General features: G+C 38.7%; 1 protein-coding gene across 1 annotated transcript; it reads left to right on the top strand.

The window, feature by feature from the left end:
• Nucleotides 1-3,431: 3,431 nt before the first annotated feature.
• Nucleotides 3,432-8,517, top strand: LOC124135880. The gene is made up of 3 exons (XM_048382316.1): nt 3,432-3,595; nt 3,850-3,975; nt 7,979-8,517. Exons 1-3 carry the CDS (start codon nt 3,457-3,459, stop codon nt 8,377-8,379), a joined length of 666 nt encoding a protein of 221 aa, XP_048238273.1. The 5' UTR covers nt 3,432-3,456; the 3' UTR covers nt 8,380-8,517.
• Nucleotides 8,518-21,878: the final 13,361 nt, after the last annotated feature.

The raw sequence follows: 21,878 nt of genomic DNA, 5'->3' as shown, positions 1-21,878 counted from the left end.
TCGAAGTGATGTACTGTTCCGGAAATGATATTTAAGAAAATACATTGTGCATTGTTCACCATTCATCATAATTATTGGGGTTTTTTTAATTAATCAATACATTTATAGCTGCTGTGGAACAATTATGAAATTACATTTATCAAATTTCATATACTGATCGGGAGTAAAAGGAATTTCTGACAATATTGACTATTGTATGTAACAGCTGCACTAGCAAGCCAAGAAATAATATTAATGAGTGGGTGAGTTTGGCTTGTCGCTACATGAACAGTTATTCAGTAATCATGCTGCATGTCAGCTTGGTGTGGGAGAAAAACACGACGCAGAAAATTCTACACATTGTGCCATAGCGTACTAGTACTAGTACTATCGCCCCTTACAATGTACACTCGTCATTTTGCCAACAGACGTCAATGGTGTACACAACGTCGAAACTGGGGTAATCGTGGCTGGTCACGTGTCATGTTTTCATATCAGTCCCGATTCACTTCCTTGACAGGCGTGGTCGTTTCTGGAGGCGACGTCGAAAAGAACGTCAACTCAATGTCAAGCTGAGACTTTCTGTCAAATTTGGCGGGTTGGCATCGCTATGACTGAGCGAACCCCACTCTATATTGTTCAAGGAAGGGTCACTGGAAAGTACTATGGGGACAATACACTGTCATCCTTTGTTTGGTCCGTTATCAAGGCGTGTGGGTCGACGTTTGGTCTTTCAGGATGACAACGCTCACCGTTCATGAATCGTCAATGCTCACCTCCAGGAGCACAACATCCATAGAACGTCATGGCCAACAATGAGCCCAGACCTTTCTCCCTTTGTCTGAGACATGATAGGGAGACGTGTGTGTCAAGGTCATAGCCCACCTACTCCGTTTTCTGAAGTTGGCCAGGCGCTGTAAGAGGAGTGAAACACACTCCCTCAAATCGCCGGTGGGAGACTTATTCGTCGAGTGAATGAATGTTTGACAAATCGTGGCGGTATTACGCCCAACTTTTCAAAAACTTTCCCACCTTCACCCTATCGTCCACCAAGATCATTTGCTGTCATTTCACCTGTCATAATTCACTACCGTTTGTATTGTGTTCCATATTCCTTAATTATTATCATACAATTATTACTATAGGAACTAATATCGCTTACAATTTTGGACATTTTAAGTTATTTCCGAATATCCCTTACATTTTAAGAGCCTTTTTAGGTATCCAGTTTCTGGATCTTCGCTATACCATAAAGGAACAGATGTAGATTGCAGACATGAGCAGTGCCAGACCAAGATTAACATTGAGTTTGAGGATTTAGTGAAACGTTATTTACTGCCTTAAAATTGTTAAGAAAATGGAATTTGCTCGAAGCCAATTGTTAATATGTGTCCGTTAACTTATTTAAGTTAGCAAGTTTGGTTTAAATATTGCGCCATACCGATTACTCCCAACAAAATACCAATTCATCCTTTTCTAGCAATGTAAATTCTAGGAAGTTATTAAAATCTCCTTTTGAAATATTAATTTAGAAAGGCGAAAAACTATTTGATATTCTTAGGGGAGGGGATGGGGAGGGGATTATTGTAAAAAAAAACAGTTTATGGTTTTGAAACAAAATGATGGATGTTTACAATATAATTTCGGAGCAAATAATCAATTTTTGAAGCAGGTACCGAAAACATATTGCAGACAAAACGAAAATCTCAGGCACGGTCTAAATAAAAGGAATTTTCAATCAAAATATTAGATGTATTTTTATACATTATTTTGGAAGTAAGGAGTATGAACAAGTCCATTATTTCTTTAATATGCACTCCAGCCGAGCTTGTGAAGGCCTGTGTAAAATCAGCAGCGGACTCGAGAACATTACGTTACTGCTTAAATCTTTACCGCAAACCATATCTTTAATTAACTACTTTACGTGGACCACGACATCATATTATTCAAGCTGATTTGTATTCAGATCGACGTGAATCTGACGTACACAATGTACGAACCAATGGATCCGAAATGCGGTCATGACCATTACTCGAAAGTGGACGGCAGCGGCCCCAACCTTATTTTTAATAGTATATATGTCAAAGATCATATGCGACTTGTCACCCATTTTCGTGTTTTGGGTGATCTAAGTGTATGTGTAATATTAGCTGTAAAACCATTATAATAATACCTTACCCAATTGATGACTACTGCTACAAGAACCTGCACCGTCGCATTGAAAGAATAAAGAATTGGAATTCCATAAGTCAACCATGTCAACCTTCGCCAAATGCTCAACTGGAAGGATATGTTTACATTATAATGTAGGATAAATTAGATGTATGCAATTCCGTGAAGATTTCGGGTTAGAATTGTTCTTCAGCAACCCATGCTTTCGTAAGAGGCGTCGAACGGGATCGGGTGGTCAGGCTAGCTCACTTGATTGATGCATGTCATCGATGCTGATGATGTCAAACACTGGATAGTCTGGTCCAAATTCGATTATATAGCCGGAATATTACTGGATTTCAAGCTATGTTTTAACAGTATTGCAATTATATTGCATTGCTCATCAGCAATGGGTCCTCTGTCACGATGGAAAAACTCTGGAGGGAAGTATGCAAGCGACTTGAAGAATGAAACAATTACATGTTTTATGACAAAATACTATATGTATTATAAACTTACAGATAATGATACTAAATGTACGTGTAAAACTCATTTCTCTCGTCTTTGATTTAATTTTTATGTCGTGTGAACGTTTTGAGAAACTGATTTGGAAACAGATAACTGGTGAAACAATCCTTTCTTGCGTGATTCGAAAACACATAAACATACTGATATGCCTAACAGGCACTCAAGATTTATGCATTCGACCTGTGCAAACAAGGATTTCAAACTGTAAACTGGAGTTGAACAAGATGCTACAGTAGCACATGTGACCTGCAGCATGTTCCAACTTCAGGTATCTTTTCAGTGCTGTCCACTACTTCATATCCCATCCTATCTGATCATTATAAAAAAAAAACATGAGTAAATGCTACTATCAATTTGTTCCAGCTACCTTTGAATATGATGGCAAACATGAAAATCCGTGATGCTTCAATAATGGCGCATCATTGTCTGTACATCTTTTTAGCCTAAGTGAGAAGATACCAAATCCTTCAATCACAATTTTCTCATATTATTGCATTAACCTTCTTGGTCTACTCATGCATGCAAACTCATACAAGTCCGGTTTCCATTAATTTTTTATTTTTTTTGATGGGGGTGGGGTGGGGGGGGGGGTGGGGGGGGGGGGGGGGGGGGCATCTGGAGTTCAGAACATACGCATGATCAGCTCTGGAGGCGCATATAAATCTGATATCACATCAGTTGTTGTGGACATATGGGAGTTTCATATATATCACACCTTTGCAACATGTTGGCAAAAACAACGTACCCGGACACTATAAATGAACGCTAGATGCCAGCTGTCTGTACACAACTGACAACATGGAGAAAGTCATCATTTGCAGTATTGTTGCTCTGATATCACTTGTTCTCGCTGCAGGATCTGGGTTAGACAAATCAAGTACACTGGAATCCGTGATTGCCCGACTGGCTTCCAATGACAGAACAACTCGTAGCAAAAGTAAGTGTTTACAATCTAGCAAGTCTCTGACATAAAATACACGTTTCTTATGGTATATGTGTATTGTACATCAATACGAAGACCTAAAAAATAGATAGACCGATTATCAAACTCTTTGAGGTTCAACAATTCATTTAGTTTATTACATTAACAATAAGCAGCTCAGAAGAAGCACTAGTCTGGTTGTATCCACACAAGAGACATCGCGAAAGCCTACATGTATGTGTTTCTTACCTTCGCTCTCTTCACCCTAGCCCTAGAGTCCAGCCCAGACAAGCAGAGAGATGTGGGAAACATCAACGACAGACTCGAGGCTGTGGAACGTCAGCTTTTGGCATTTAAATCAACACTATTGAAAAGAAGAACCCCGTGCACATCCAGTAAGTCTTGCTAATCTGTTTCTTACCATCCACAGTCTACGTGGAAATACTAGGCACGTCAAACTGTAAGTATTCACCCACCATCGTCTGTCCACGTGGAATAACTTTGCACGTCCTGCAGTAGGTATTCACACACCATCGCCTGTTTACATGGAAGAACTTGACACGTCAAACAGTAAGAATTCACATACTATCGCCTGTCCACGTTGAAGAACTAGACACATCATGCAGTAGTTATTCACAAGTAACTCGGAGTGATTATTACCACTGATTTATCTTGGAATTGAACTCATTTACATTTATCACAACAAGCCATAAATCTGTGGCAACATTGTGGCTTTAAGATTTAACCGTAAATATAGAATAGATATTGAAATGTCACTCTTCTGCTTATACCCCTTGACAATGCTGGTCGTAGGGCCTGGGCTGGTGATATACGTACATGATTATTTTCTTTAGGATTTGGATAAACTTTGCTTGTTTGTCCAATGTATAACAGTTTTCAGAAAGAAATATCTACAGACATTCAATATGTTATTTATATATCAATACTATATTAAACATGTGAAACAAACAAAAGGAAGACTGGAAAGTAGGAGCTCAACGTTTTAGAATGTATTTTCTGTGGTTGAATTTGTTTCCTATTTACGAATGCTGTTGTATCACTTGAAGCCACTTGAATTTGCAAATGTATCTATAAATTAAAACATTATGTAATGTAACCACTCGGGACAGGTTAGTGCCGAGAGGCCTCTCTTTTTTTAATAAATCATATTGATATTGTAGTGGTCACGTCATACAGTAAGCATTTACAACCGTTAGCCAGTCTACGTAGGATACCTGACCGCATAACCGAAAAAATTATTCATTGAAAGGCTCTTCTTTCGCTTAGTAATTTTAAATACTGATCTTACCTTATTGACGTTGCGATGTTACATGTTGAGGTTACAACAATATTTACAGTACTTGGCGAACAAATACTTAGAGAATTGTATTGTAGTAACATCGACAAAGCTTGACGTTTTACTATCGCAAATTGATGGTTGCGTACTGTGACGTCATGTCTACGGTTTCAACTTCCCATCAGGAGAGCTTTATGACGCCAAAGTAGAGTAGGAAGAGGTCACAGAAATAAGTAAAGCATAGCTCGCTAGTCGGTGTCATATACAGTGTAGGATGAGGTCACAGAAATAAGTAAAGTATAGCTCGCTAGTCGGAATGATATACAGCGTAGGAAGGGTACACAGATATATACTCTTCGAAAAGTGAGTGAGTGAGTTGGGTTTAACCCCGTTTTTAACAGTATTCCAGTCATATCATGGCGTGTCAGCTAAATGTGGCAGGAAAACCCGAAGTGATGCAGGTCTCAGACGTTTACCACTTCGGTGAAACCCACGAGCACGAGTATGGTGCTGACAAACCTGGAAACATAATCGGGGCGAACCGGGATTCGAACCCACAGTCATAGGTTTCTGGCGTGCCCAAGGGACGCAACTCTGCACAGCGAATCGCGGCGCCTTAGACGACTGGGACACCCGTGCCCCCTCTTCAAAAAAGGAAACGCAAAACGAATATTTTTAGCCATAAAGCAAAATAAGCGGACCAAGAGGTGCAAAATGAAGAGATGTAATGTGTTATAGTGTCAGTGACAAATTTCCCGGATCAAAATTATCACAAGAAGGACATGCAAACCATTAGTCGGGAAACACGCATGATTCGGAAAAAACGCACCCGGTGCATTAACAAAAAGGTAATGGAGCTGCACGCACTATACGTGCAGCAGCATAATGAACGCTATTAAAGTGCAGGGTTTTTGATCACCTGGCATCTTGGGAGAACGTAACGCCGGAAACTGCGGGCATGAAGTGGACAGGTTTGGTGGGGGTAGCTTTCTCTCATCATGGCAGGACAGGTTTTGTCCATATCCAGGGCAATCTTACGGCTAAACGATACATCATACATCACCAGTTTGTTCTAAAAAATCATGTAACTAACGGGTCTCCACGCTGTTTCAATATGTTTTAACAGCTGGAAATCGGAAATATCGACGGAGTTCGTCAAATGTGCATGGTAACAACTTCTCACCAGGCGGCGCTACTCCAAATATATTTATATACTAGTATTCACATTATCAAAATTTGTCTATAATACCTAAAGCACCATTTAGCCTTTTTGTAAAAGTGTATTGATTCTACAATCATAAATTTTCCTCCGATAGCCACAGCTGGACATCTTGTTTAACGACCAATTGTATATGCTTACAGTATTTATGTTGTACGTACACATGTAGCTATAAAGTCGCTACAATGAGGGAGTGATCAAGTCTCCCACAAGAGGGAGTGTTAGACATTGTCGTCATAATGAAACAGTAAAAAAATCCATAATGATTTTTATTACAAAACGAATATTCAATGGAGTGTTATATATGCATTCTATGCGATAAGTATGATATAAGATATGGGCAACTGATAAGCATATATAGAGAGGTTATCACGCAAGTGTGTTTTGGGATGGTAAATATCCTGTATTTCGAATAAACATTGTATTAGCGAGCTTTGGCGAGCTAAATACATAGTGTTTATTCCTACACACGCCATTGATTTGTAAATTGACATTTTGGCACGTTCATGTTTGTTTTTTATGAAATCACGCATTTTCTGAAGTCAGTATGGCAAATTCAACCATTTGAACACTTACAGGAGTCTTTTATCTGTTGCAAACCGAAATTGTTTCAGATTTGGTAAAAAAACATAACTTTGCATTAAAGCTAATTCAATGTCACAGTAACTTTTGTTGTTCAGTATATAATGTCATTCTTCAATTCTGTGCTAGAAAATCTCTTCCCATCTCTCACACACATTACAACATTGCAAGTTTTCCTGGAATGTACGCATTAATATATATTACGTCAGGAGGTAAGTGTGTCAGTCGGACAGTGACAGTAGCCAATACAGTTCCAGCTGAAACCTGTTTCTTATACAGTGGAGTAACTATATATGTGCAAAACAACAATTGCCTTCACAAATTGTTTCTCCTTGCCTTGCGCGGCAATCCATCGGTCTGTCCGCAAGAGTAATTGCCCTTTATCAAAGGGAAGCAACTCTAACCCTAGTCTATGAGACGTCACGGCCAGTCAGACGTTTTTGACATTCGGTCCTGTCCTGTCATAACGTTACGAAGCCGCAGAGGTCTGCACAAGCTCTGATATGGCAACTGTCTCGCTATCTCCAAAGTTTCCCAAACTTTCGGTTCGTTGTTTTACGCCGCACTCAGCAATATTCAAGCTATATGACGGCGGTTTGTAAATAATCGAGTCTGAACCAGACAATCCATTTATTGATATGATGAGCATCGATCCACGCAATTGGGATCGATGACATGCATCAACTAAGTCATCGAGTCTGACCACCCGATCTCTTTAGTCGCCTCTTACAGCAAGCATAGTCGCATTTTATGGCAAGCGTGGGTTACTGAAGACCTATTCTACCCCGGATCTTCACGTTAAACGCCTTAGCTACGTCACAGTTAGACACTGATTTTCAGCATGTTAGACTATTCTTTTGATAACGATAGCAATTATCCCAGTAGTTTCTCCAGGTTCCCGATGGTTAATTCTGACTCGATCGCTGAATAATGATTGTTTATAAACACTGAAAGTTGTCCCTACTTTATCTTTGATATTTGCATCTCTATCCGAATATGACCCCAACGGATATCGTTTTTATCCGTTGGCTTTATCCTGCCAAGAAGCCAACCCATTATATAATAAAATTAAATATCTGGCTTCTGTAAAATATGTTTTTGTATATTGAGTGTTTTATGTAGGTTAACATCTAATACTTATACTGACGGATGTAATTTTATGACAACTTATCCCATTGTCTCAATTTCATGAATGCATTACATTTCAAAGGTTATTCGTATGAAATGCCAGTATCTAATCTTTGAAGGCTATTTCTGTATTGAAATCAATATGTTGTAAGTTTGAATATTTTTATTTCAGAAAGATCGCATAAATTTGTCTCTTTCCAAGTGAAATTAAATCAACATAAGGTTGTCCAGAAGAAAGAAGTTCTCAAATTTGACACAGTCACAGACAACAAGGGCAGAGGGTACCATGCCTCTTCCGGTATATTTGAAGCACCCGTGTCCGGCACTTACCTCTTCTGGGCCAACATCATGGGATATGACAATGGGCTCCTCAATACTGCATTGATCAAAGAAGGTGTTGCGATTGGGTTTGGGTTTGGTTCGTATGAACATAAATACAGCGTTGCACCTCTTACCTTCATGACGGACCTGAACGAGGGGGAGAAAGTCTGGTTTACAAAACAGGAGGGAACAGTGAACATTAATGGCAAATTCTATTCCTACTATGGAGGAGTCCTCCTTCACGCAGCCTAAAGTAAAGCAACTAATGCCAGTAATAGGTTTCATGTCTTTGATGTTGCTTTGACATTTCAAGCTCGAATCACCTGAGACAAAAAAACATATGATTTTGAGGTCTATTTGAAACGTTCAATAAAAATTTCGTCTCTTGCCTTCAATCGTTTCTTGTTTCTTAAAAGTCTTAGTGAGAAAGCTCGTACATGTAACACATCGACCACCTCTTTCTGATGTCTCAACAAACCATACAACAAACCCCGTAAAGATCCGGGTTCGAATTGGTCTTCGGCAACCATTGCATTTAGAAGAGGGGACTTACGGGACTTGGTTGATGCTTGTCATCGTATCCCAGTTGCGTAGATCGTAGCTCATGTCATCTGGTCCATACTCGATTATTTGCAGACCGCCGTCATATACCTGGAATATTGCTGAGTGTCGCATTAAACAACAAAACAAACAAACAATGATCTTAAGTTATCTTTAATTTATTTTGCCTTTTACGCCAAATGGAATCTGTTTCGGCGGATAATCAAGACTGGTTGTTCACTTGCATTGTTATTTTATTGATACACTGATATGTTTCACAGCCCGATCATTTGATACAAACTGATACATTTAAAGTCTAGTCTGTGTTGTTTTGTCACTGATACTGAAGTAATAAATGTCTCAAATAGTCGGCACAAGATGGAAAAAAGACGTAAAACCAACTCACTCAGTCATTCCTTTTGGAGTATATGCCTTAACAACTGACAAGGTAGTTGCACAAGAAACACGTCCTATAAGTCTTGTTACATATAATTGTGAATCCTTCATTTCTAATACATTGTTAACCAACCATCTGAACACATTGAACAAATGATACACTGATACTATTGGTTATGGTATCTTTGGTTGCCGTGAACGTTGTCTTATTAGGTTAGCAGAAAAATATTGGACGAATTTGTTAAGCCGAAAAGTTCACACTGTCTCGTATATCTATCGCACATTTGTCAAAATGAAAACTTTACACTTACCACCGTTGACGTTATGGATAAAAGGGAGACAACTCCTTAACCCTTAGAGACCAAACGTTGTTGAAATGTTTAACTATCATTTTTATTAATACAGTCACGAACGTGATGTATTTTAAGTTAATGCCCTTGCACAACACAATTAATCATATAAAAACACAAAACAGTGTCCAGAATTTTCATGTGAAATATATGAGGTGGGTGTTGGATAAACCAAGATGGTTGTTGCTGACGGTATACTGTCTCATGTTAGGTCAGTAACAACCATCTTCGGTGTTTAGTGGCGGTATATGGGCTCATACTGGGTAAGTAGTTCTACTCTCTGACTGGTCAATGTTACTTTGAGGCATAATATTGATCATTATTTAATGACACGCGTACGGAAGTAAGACTCAGTGCAATGCATCCATGTGACCAGTTCACGTACTTTCTTTGAGTCGGACTTTCTTTACTACAGTTGTTTTAACGTCTCGTCTCGATGCACATTCTAACATGATTATGAAGCAGCTGCAGATACTATTGAAGAAGTTGATTGTCCGCGATACCTGTAGTTCGTTCTAGAATGCTGAATCGTAATGCACACTTCGAGCATTTAAGAAGGTTTTATGGCAAGTTCACAGCGGCATTCTTTGGGGTCACATTTGAGCAAGGTCTGTTTCCCCATGTTTAATGTCAAGTTGTTGAAAGGTTGAACACATATGCTGAACCCATGGTGTAGTTTCTAGTCCAAATTGCAGGTGTGAGTTTTCAAATATGGCTGCCAGTGTATTTTTAGGCGTCATTGCTGGCAACACGTTTCAGTTATGTAGGTCTATGGTTCATGGGAGAACATGACGACGACGATAACAGACAATAACTTCTTGACATACTTACTAAGTTTCCTTGGCCTTATTGCTCAGGTGAGCTAAACATTTAAGTTAGCGTAGTGATACTGCTTTTTGCTAAACCGTGAAGATCTTGGGTAGAACAGGTCTTCAGCAACCCATGCTTGCTGTAAAAGGCGACTATGCTTGTCGTAAGATGTGACTAACGGGATCGGGTGGCCAGGCTCGCTGACTTGGTTGATGCATGTCATCGTATCCCAAATTTGTGGATCGATGCTCATGATGTCAATCGCTGGATTGTCCGGTCCAGACCGCCGTCATGTAGCTGAAAGTTTGCTGAGTGCGGCGTTGAACAACAAAGAAACAAACAAATACACACAGTTGAAATATATCTTTTCACTTGCAATCAATTCATAGACAGATGCTGAGACAATTTAGTGAAAGATGCCAATGAATGACATGAAGGATTCATTTCCGAAACAGTTCTGTATGGGCAATGTAAACATGAAATCGTATCAGAGACCTCCCATTCGAGGTGTTACATAGAAGTAGATGACATGCATCCTGACGTCATACCACAACTGCATCTGGAAAACCACGATACTGTCAGCTCACAATGAGTGTGTCAAAACACCTGCGAAATCTTTTAACGGGATATTAGATAGATTTTGATCATTGAAAAATGGTGGCATTAGATCGATATTACACATAACCTGTATAAGGATACACGATTTTATCTTTTTAACTAAAATCTACTGAAAGCATGAGACGACGATAATTGTAAAAAGACGATACGTGTATAAGAGTCATTAACATTAAAGAAGGAGGTTCTGAATGTGATTTTACGTACGATTTACCGACTTATAATACCACGAATGTGTTGTGAACAACATGAGTCTGTCACTGGCAATGGTTTATGTTTGTCCCTTCACTAAAGTCTTTTACAACCTGCCTTTCTCCGAAAAGAAAGAATGTGTGAAATTAAGTGTGGCGCCTAACCACCTAATCAATTTGAGCTATCCTCCCACATTAAACTGACACGCCGCCATATAACTGAAATACTGGTTTGGGGAAATAGGGGTGTCCATGAATGACAATCCTAAATTGAACATTTCGATGGCCCTTGTGAAGACTGGTGCAATACACTGCCAGTATTCTGTCAAGATATTGATAGACTGGCGACAATGTCCCCTTATAGGCAATACGTTGTAAGGGACATCCTGTTTATAAAGATCCGAAAAATGAGTAGATGGCTTTGGTACATGATTCAATGGTATCTTTTATCATTCAAAATTGAATGATTCATAAAACACAATTATTAAGGTACAATGTCATGACACGCACTATTCATTTGCAAGCAAAATGTCAATATCAATGAAGCAGTCAGTAATTGATGATGAACTGGTCTCACTCAGAAATCCCGGGCGTATCTTACCAGTACGCTTTGACTTTCGTTTCATTTTTGGACCTCTAGAAAAATGACTAATTTCTCTGTCTGTCTGTCTGGGGTATCTATGTCAAACTGCAGCATGGTGTCTCGCCGGGCTAGCACTATAAAACTGGCGTAATTCCAAAAAGGTACAAGCAGCCACAATCACACACACGTGCATGTACGTTGTTGTATAGGTGTAATAATCTTGAACGCGACATTAAACCCGCTTTCAACTCACCGGACGGGCTTTATAGATGCTTTAAAGATAACAAGTTTCTGTTCCAGTGGAGCTCGTTTGTGTCACATGGACAACCAGTTCAGAGGCAGACCCCAGCAGACTTTCAGTAGCAAGTCAGAATAACAATTTGAGTTTTCATGTAGTATGTGAAATGAAATCCTAATTTTATTAGTAATTGAGGCAAAATATAAAAGTGTTATCTCTGTTACAAGCTGAATTCAAAGTCTCACAAGACTCAACGAGATCACACCATTCTCCATTACCAGCGAAGAGCCAACAAGAAGAATAACGAGACAAAAGATACAACACACCAAGTGTGAAGAAAAAAACTTTATTAAAGAATATTCCTCAAAAGAACGGCTTCTTTGGCAAATGTTACTTCGCTCATTGACCTAAAACAAAACAAAATCGTCCAGTTCTCCTTGGACGGCAACGTCTATAGTCAAATTGGCACAAAGTTTGGATCATCTGTTGTTCAGTCTGTGAATCACACTATTCTATGGTAACGAGTGCCACTATTTCGGCACTAAATAGAACTTCTGATCATCTGTGGTTCAGTCTGTGAATCACACTATTCTATTGTAGTTTCGAGTTTCACTTTTCCTCACTAATTAGAACTTCTGGTCCCATGCAATCCTTTGAATTATTGCTTATCTGTTCTGTGGCATTTGCCGGACTGCTGATGTTTCTCCCTTCTTAACTGAAAGAAAAACAGTTTGTAAGCAATGGGGCAATTAAGTAAGTTGGGGAATATGAACCAAAGGTAATGGGGTAACCATTTCATATTTTGCCTCAGTTACTCATAACATAAGGTTTGTTGTTGGTTGGTTGTTTTTTGTTTAACGCCGCGCTCAGCAATATTCCGGCTATATGACGACGGTCTGTAAATATCAATCCAACCAGACAATCCAAGGATTGACATCATGAGCATCGATCTAGGCAATTGGGATACGATGCCATGCATCAACCAAGTCAGCGAGCCTGACCACCCGATCCTGTTATTCGCCTCTTACGACAAGCATGGGTTGCTGAAGACCAATTCTAGCCCGGATTCTTCACAGGACTATAACATTACGACTTCAGTTCCAATTTCATATCGTAATCTCAGCAAGATATTCCCGTGTTAGTTTAAAGCTTACCTTGAGAAAAAGTACAACTCTTCGGTTCCATACAATGAAATCTTTTAAAGGTAGACATTTCTTACAATCTACCCTGATGGATGGTTTTGGAAGCTGACATACCCCTAATCATCACTGCTTTTCAAGTTGATGCACCCCTTGTAGAGTGCGCCTTGAACACCGATGTGTCTATGCTGGCCTTTTCCATCATAATATACCTTGCACAGTGCTATTACTGTCGATGTACACTTCAGGTATGACCATAGAAAACAACGCAAGCTACGTGTGTTCTGATCTGAGTATGTTTGACACCAGAATACACAGAAAAAACAGACCGCTCTCGAGAAAGTTGTATGTGTAATCCATGTGCAGGTATTCTTATATATCTGTCAGGAGAAATAGAGTTAAACCCTGGGCCATTAAATTAAGAGCTAGAAGACATGAAATCAGCAATCATTCTGCAAAAAAAAGATTCAGAGGATAAACTAACAAACGAGATCGGTTCAATGAGGAACGACATTCAGTTGTTACGTGGTGACGTCACAGTTCTTGAAAAACAACTCAGGGAGACCAAAGAAGAAAATAACATCATGAGGTTAGATTTTGATGCTGTTAATGATAATGTTGAGGAGATCCATAATGATTTTGATACTATGGATTCATGCATAGAGGATCTTGAGAGACGTAGCAGAAGGAATAACATTATTATCTATAGTATCCCTGAGAGTACAAACGAATCTTATACTGATGATACAAAAATAAAAGATTGAATGTTCTGAACTCGGCCAGAACTGTAAACTATTAACACTGAGGGATATCGAGAGGGCACATAAGATAGGACGCATGTCGTCCGATAAACCAGGCCCAGTTATTGCAAAAAGGTTCATTGGGACGAAAAAATAAAGACTCTGAACTTGAGAGGTTCTTTTAAGTCTAGAAGCTACGGTATGGCAAACGACCTAACGATGACCCAGAGACAAGAAATAAAACAATGCAAAGAGAAAGACCCAAGCAAACATTATTTCTATAAAGGTGGTAAACTGTCGTCTGCTCCTGTACGTGATACGTACGCTTCACGTGTAAATACAGAGGTGACTCGACCCGAGTCACGTGACGGAAACAACCCACGTCGGGCCAACAGAGGTAACCCATTGCCAGGATACTTCAGACTGAGACTTTCTCTTAGAAAGGTTTAATCTGTGTAGATATTCAAACGATACTGTTTTTAATAGCTTTGGAAACGTTTTATTAATTTATGTGCTGTTTTAAATGTGCACATTATGAATGGCGCTGTGGATTGATTCCGGGAAAGGTAATTTTAAATTTGTTAGCAATGCTGGGGCAAGTGTTATTAGTACCATGGGTATTTTTTACTTGTGGCAAAATTTTGATTTTGAGTCACGCCACGAATCACAGCATCTGCCTATCACAATGTCTTTACGAGCGCTTCATTCATGTGGAAAACCATCATTTGATAACGCATAGTCATTCAATGTTTAAGTGGGATAACAGCAAAGAAGACATTTTCCAAGAACGTCTGTTATCAGACACTTTAATTTCGCATGCCTCTTAAATGAAGCTATTGATTCTGTTCTTACAAATATTGTTGAAAGTGTATCGTTATTTACAGAAGCTATTGTATATGCAGGGAATGTAATCTAAAGGGAATTAACCCCAAACAGAGAAAGTAAACAGTGGTTTGACTGGGAATGTGAGTTGTTAAAGAAGGAGAGATGCACTCTTTTGCACATTTTAGCGACTGTGCTTATAGATCTTTCTTCAAAAAATTTGACACAAAAATAGCTCCTAATCTGTCCCATGGTTCGGAAATATGGGGTTTGCAGAGGCTGAAGAAATTGAATCCGTACATTTATACGCATGCAAACGATTTCTTGGTGTTAAACACAGTACTTCTAACGTAATGGTTTATGGTGAATGTGGTCGCATGCCCTTGTATAGATATCACTCTATAAAAATCAAAAGATATTGGTTAAAATTACTAAAAATGTCAGAAAGTAGATTGCCAAAAAAGTATTATAATATGATGCTATGTTATACAATGTTAAATGTCTACTGTCTACTGTTTCCTTGAGAATCATGCCATGTTTATATAGGCAGACGCTTTTTGACATGTACTTTCAAACATGGAGATCTAGTGTAGCTGTTTCTAGCAAATGCGAATATTATAGATATTTAAAATGCAAATATGCGCAGAAAATTATTTAACTGATGTAAATATAAGAAAATGCAGAATATCATTACCACAATTTATATGCAACTCACACATGTTAATGGTTGAAGTTGGCAGGCACAAAAAAATACCAAAATGTTTAAGACTATGTAGACTTTTAACTTGTATGTGATTTAAGGAAAATTATAGCCAAATAAATACAAGTTTATCTCTTTAATATCACATGTGAGCAAAACGTCTATACAAAATCTCTCTCTCTCTCTCTTTATATTTCATGCCATGCTATTAAGAAATGAATCCTTGTAACATTTCTTACCGCTTCCACATTGTCTTGTTTTCTGTGCTATGGGCCTGTGGCCTTACAGTTATATATGAAAAAACTGAATTGACAGAGGCTGTTTAATGTCATCAATGATCAAATCGACCTCGTCATGTGTCCACATATTTTGGAATTTGCTTCCGCTCATTAAAATTGTTCGTAGATGTTTGCACACCATGTCATGCTGTCCCATTGGTGTTCCATTTACTGGCACGTGACATTAGATATTGCTGACCGGTGGGTATTCATGGGCCTATATTGCAGGCCCTTGTCAAAGAGGTTCAAGTTCAAGGTTACATGCTTCCAAGCTTTTGTGTGCAACTCAGCGGAACCCTCTGAAATGTCTCTTGTTTCCGGCTGTTATCCAGAGACTAGACATGCTGCCAAGGTAAGCAACCCCTGCTCCATCAGAGGGTGGCGTGGCTGTGAGGGCTGGTCAGCACATATACTGGCATTGTCACTGACATCCTCAGCAACATGGAGCACCGTGGCTGAGCCTGCGAAGTTGAATATCATACTTTAAAAAATAAAATAGAGTTTCATTCTACAAGTACATATAACTATGTTGTATAATCGCCGATAAGGCTATATGCATGCAGTTCAGAAGAGTTATGGCAATACCTCTACCTAAAACGCGCAACAGGCGAATACCTCGTGCAGTGGACTTGCGGTACAGATTCACACGTGGAAATAAAATACTGTTCATTGTAACGTAAAACCAAACTCACTCACTCATTCCATTTGGAGTTTTAGCTGACAAAGACGTTGCAATACAAACGCATCCTTTCAATGTGATGACTGTCAATGATAATTGAATAACTATTTTATTCAAAACTGTAAGAGTTATGGAAATGAAGACCATAGAGATATAGATAAAGTTTGTTTATTAATCAGCTGATATGACATAATGTTGGATACCCGACAAAATGTATATTCTCTCATCAGATCTAGTTCTGGGTTCTTATGTATTTCATGATTTTTAAACTATAATCACAGGAAACTACGCTCATAACGAACGCAAAGTGACCACTAATTTTAATTCGTAATAACCGTAGTTCGTTATATGCATTAAACAGCATTTATACAACAAATGGTCGGGACTAAAAAATAAGTTCGTTACACCCGTCAGTTCGTTCTAAGCGTGTTCGTTATAAACGTAGTTTACTGTATGTTTAAATACATCTTGTTGCATACATTATCTGAATCTTCATATTTAAGACTTTGATATATTAACCAACCATCTTCACATACTGAACCACTGACGTGCTTCACTTATACTCATCGCTATATAGCGCCTCACACACAAGAGCAACTCAGAGAAATACACCCACGTGAAAAGACAGATCGCGTACTTGCTTTGAGTTGGAACACCTGTACCATGATACTTTCAATCATGAAGCAAATGTGGCGAATACGAGGCATCAAAACATACTTGGTGATCATGGCAAGGTTTTTGAGTGATATTCATATTCATTGTAAAAAATGACAAGAGAGTGCGGATGCTCAACTTCTATATTACAATTGTAGACACGTCTCGAACATCCTTATGAAGCAGATACATTCGTATTAAAGAAGTTGATTATCCATGATAACGTGTCATTCGTGGGAGCAAGCTGAAAATTAATGTACACTTCAAGCAATACAGTACTGTGTCCACTATTTGTATTGACATAGACAGCATTTTGGAAGGTTTTATGGCACTTCAGAAAAGCATCCTTTTAATTAGGTCACATTTCAGCAAGGTCTGTTTCGGCTGATATTCGAGAGTGGTTATTATCTGGGGTTGACGTCTTTTGAGATCAAATATTAATATTTGAAAAGCTGAACATTTATGCTGAGCTCATGATGTTGTTCTCATTTCGGAATGCTGACATAAGACCCAAAACGTTGTCACACAGTGTTTATATTTCTTAAGGTTAATTCACACGCTTGTAGGGCAAGTCTTGCTGTTCGTGCACAACTAATTACTTATCAATGCACGTTTACAATGATACATGCTAACAAGGAGGAGAATCGGGCAAACAACCACACGCAGTTTCATTTACCCACACGAACACCGTTTCATCCACGTTGTTCTATTACAGGAACGTGTTACAGAACGTGGGCACGGTTGCTCATGATGTAAATCCCATTACTTGTGGCTGCAGAGACTCATCTTGCAGCATACACCTGTGGTATAGTGACTTTTACGTACGCTTGATCCAGTTAACAATATCCATTAGATCGATCCACTATGTATAGTCTAATGAATGTTACCTTTCTATCACTAAATGTCCTGGAAGCTGGGATGTGTTGACAATACATGTTAAGTTTTACATATGCTTGGCCCACTAAACAATGAGCACTATTCCTAACATATGTGCCATGAATACTATGTGATGAATGTTATGATTGTATCTTTTGCATGTAAAATACATAAAGTTTTAAATCTGCAATGTGCATAATTTACATGATTCTTGCGGCAACAGGATGACGTAAATCGTAGTCAGCAATGGAAAGATTGTATGAAGGAAGTACTGTTGAACTTCTGACGCAGATCTGCTGACAATGCGCAACGACGCATTTGTGAAAGGTGGGCTTGTAAAATATTCTCATTTTTCCGTTGGTACTGTATTGATCGCGAGATAAGCCGAGGAGACGAAAATGGTGTTAAACCTGTGAAGGAAATTGTCAGGAATAATTGTCATGGGACAAAAGTTTAATACAAGTACGACGGCAAAATATATGCTTAGTTCTTCTTTTTATGTTGAACACCGCACACAGCAATAGTCCAGCTGTATGACGAGGGTCTGTAAATATTCGAATCTTGACACGACAATCAATCGATTGACATCACGAGCATCGATTCACGCAGTTGGGATACATGCAATCAGCCAAGTCATCGAGCCTGACCACCAGTGGCCTCTTACAACAAACACAGGGTGCTGGTGATCCCCGTCCTTACCAAAATGTCTAGGTGTTCTAACGCTGTTGAAACAACAATACTTTCATCACTGGCTCATTCTGTCCGCACGTCAAACCTTTTAACAAACAGTATTGCGAGAGAAAAAAGTTTGTAGCCATAGCATATTCATAACACATGCTTTCCTTTTGTCTTGATGTCTTTTTCTCATATATATCACAAAGGCATGATAATACAAGAAGCCCGATAAGATGAGAAGACATTAATTAGGATGTTATGCTGAATGGATGTACGAAAATTGCATTTGAATCTCATGCCGAAATGTGGAGTGTTCAAATGAAAGACATTTCGTACATCCATTCAGCATACATCACGCAAAATTTAAAAAACCCGTGATATTTATAATCTAATTGTAATATGAAAGTTCTTTAAAATCGTGTTCAGGATGAACTCATTCATTCGAGCATGATGCAACCGAACTGTCATCAGCGAAATGTGTCCACGTGCTTACCATCGGCGAAATGCATGACATGGGATGCCGCGAGACCAATCACTGGTGTAAAGGTACTCCAATTATGATTGTTCATTTTTCCAAAGGAGTGGTCACGCCTTCACAAAACATTCATAAATTTAGTTCTTTCTCACAGTTCTTCTTTTATTTTGCAATTGATAGGCATGTGTATCTTCAAAATACACATAATTAAACTAGGAATACGTATTTATTACCCCTTTCAAAGATAGTGTTAACTCGCCTGAAATTAAGGTGTGAACGGATGTCCTGCTTCAGGGTACAACTGTAACAGTAAGTGGGCCTAACTTGTTTTCATTTATGTATGTTAACGTTATTATCATATAACGTTAAGATCGCTAAGGTATTCGGTTAAGATTTTTGCAAACTTTGATGACGATACATTCAGCACGCTTTAAATTGCTTAGTCAATGGGGTAAAGGAGGTAATACTGAATTTTAGATTTGTGTTGTTTGTAAATATTCTTTATTGTCTTACGTCGAAATATGTTAACTAATTTTGGGAGGTTCTTATCTACAATATCCTGCACAGCTTTCACATCAAGAGACGGACAGGTTTTTATTTGACGTCGGTTTTGCTGGTGACACTGGACCCGGTTCAGGGTCTACCATGGGAACACATTTCAGTTTCAACAGCTGTTGTGGGTAATAATAACATAATTATGTGGGTGTATGAAAGTCTTAACAATTATAGACGTAGTAAAAGTCGAATAAATGAGTTTATTTCTCCCTTAGAAACTGAGGTTTTTTTGTTCTTTGATCAAGCCCAAGCAAATTACATGTTTATGATTGTGTAATTAATGGTCCAAGGTGCATTTTATTTACCTACAATGTTTTAAGTCATCTCAGGAAATGCATCCAATTTCACAAGTGGTGAGGATTAAAAAAATAGTTCCATTAATGAATGTGTAAATATTCAGTGATGAGACCAAAAAATGTAAGTGATGTCATGCTCATTCGACAACCCTTTTAACTGATCAGATCAAAGAACAAACCTACTTTCATGATATAATTCGAAATAAATCATCATTGACTTTGATGCTGGCATGTTTTGTGGAGCCTCGACGGTAATGAAGGAGAGTGCCACAAAGTTGTTGTAGATTTGTCCACTTTTTGTCCATTTCTTCCACAAGACTTTCTTCCCTTCGTTAACCTGGACCATGCAGTTAGGGTAACAACGCCATACTTAACATTCCCCGAACAATACTCAGTGTACAGATTAACACCATCTTTGATGAAATCAATACAGAGAATCGAACCGTCGATGTGAGACCAGAATAGGTAGGTCCTGGACACGGGGTCTTCAAACAAACCATAATAACACTACCCGTCATTATCATCTGTGGCCCTGTCAAGGGTGAGAATCTCTTTCTTTTAGACAATCAATTAACATCCCCAAAGTTGTAAACATCCTAGAGATAACCTACTGTGTTTCAAATGGAGAGGTTTAAAAAACAATTAGTTCGCATAAGTAACGTGTGTTACGATTAGGATAAGTACAATTAATTTCTGGTTAAATGAAAACAGCAAATCTTATACTAAACTGAATAACAAAAAGGAAAAATACATTTTCAGTATTATATTTTATTTTTAACACATTAGAATAACTTAAAGCCTGGCCTGTTATACAGGTATCTAATATGATTATTATCCTTTACATAGGCATGGTGTGGATTAACTGATCAAACGATGTCCTGTGTTTGTCCCTTGCCTTTTTATACCGACAGGACAAGACCTACTTCGATTATTTCTTGGAAATTGTTGATGCAATCGTCCACGATGTTTCCAAGCACTATACAATGTTAAACTACTGGACAGAATTCCTGTTTGTCATAAACAAATGAACGTGCACAACGTATGGCTGGACGACGATACCAATGTCACATTATCAATCACATTTAATGTTAATGTTTCCTGCTTCCATGTGTACGTAACCGCCTCCGCGGTGCAGTGGATCGAGCGTCTATCCAGAGAACAGAAGGTCAGTTGCACTGTCCCCCTGACCGCGTCATACCAAAATGCATTCAAAGATTGTATTTGTTCTTAGTACCTTCCCTGTCGCTCGACATAAAGGGGAGAACACACTGAATCCCTACAATTTGTCTGTGTGGCGTATCCATGTTAAACTGCGACACGGCATCTCAATGAGCTCTAATTATAAAGTTGGAAAAAGTCCGCAACCCCAAGGCCACCAACCCCACCCCCTCACACACACACACACACGCACGCACGCACGCACGCACGCACACACGCACGCGCGCACACACACACACAGCAGCTAAAGTACATCGGTTGTAGGCGTGTGCAAGACTTCGACCCAAGACAAGTGGAACGTGGTGGGTAATGGTCACCAATCATTATAGTAAATTGTGACGCTTGTCACTTGAAAACAGTGAGATGAGTTGAATTACAATAATGTTGTAATGCAGAATAGAGCAAAACATTAGCTTAAAAATGAACTGAACAGATTACTATTGCATTACAAAGTTTATATGTATTTCTGATAGTTGCTTTCAAGTTAACACAGTGTGTTGTTCATGACAAGTGATGCGCCATATAATAACCCTGTGTCCTGGCGAAAAACACTACTTGGATGTAAAACAGATAATATATAAAATACAACACAACTGTTGTTATTTGAGGTTTAACATTCAGGCATGCAGGCAACTACAGGCATATATAACACGAGCAGAATGTTGATGTAAATTGTACATCTGGCGGACGGATTAGATATCCGCCATTTGGTATGTATTTATTGCTGTAACTGTCTGATTTGTATGCTGTATTTAAACTCCATATCTCACTTGAGTGAAATAACACTTCAGGTCTGAACTTATTTCAGTCTTTCCTAGTGACTGTAAACCTTTCACTGATAGGTCGTGAAGTTCACTAAGAAAATACATGACACACATGTGGATACAAGATTTTATCTTTTCTTGTCAAATAGCATGGTTA

Source organism: Haliotis rufescens, unplaced genomic scaffold (assembly GCF_023055435.1).
Source record: "Haliotis rufescens isolate VD_foot unplaced genomic scaffold, xgHalRufe1.0.p SCAF_4, whole genome shotgun sequence".
NCBI lineage: Eukaryota > Metazoa > Mollusca > Gastropoda > Lepetellida > Haliotidae > Haliotis > Haliotis rufescens.
Note: the sequence above shows the minus strand (reverse complement) of the source record. Positions and strands in the feature narration are given on the sequence as shown.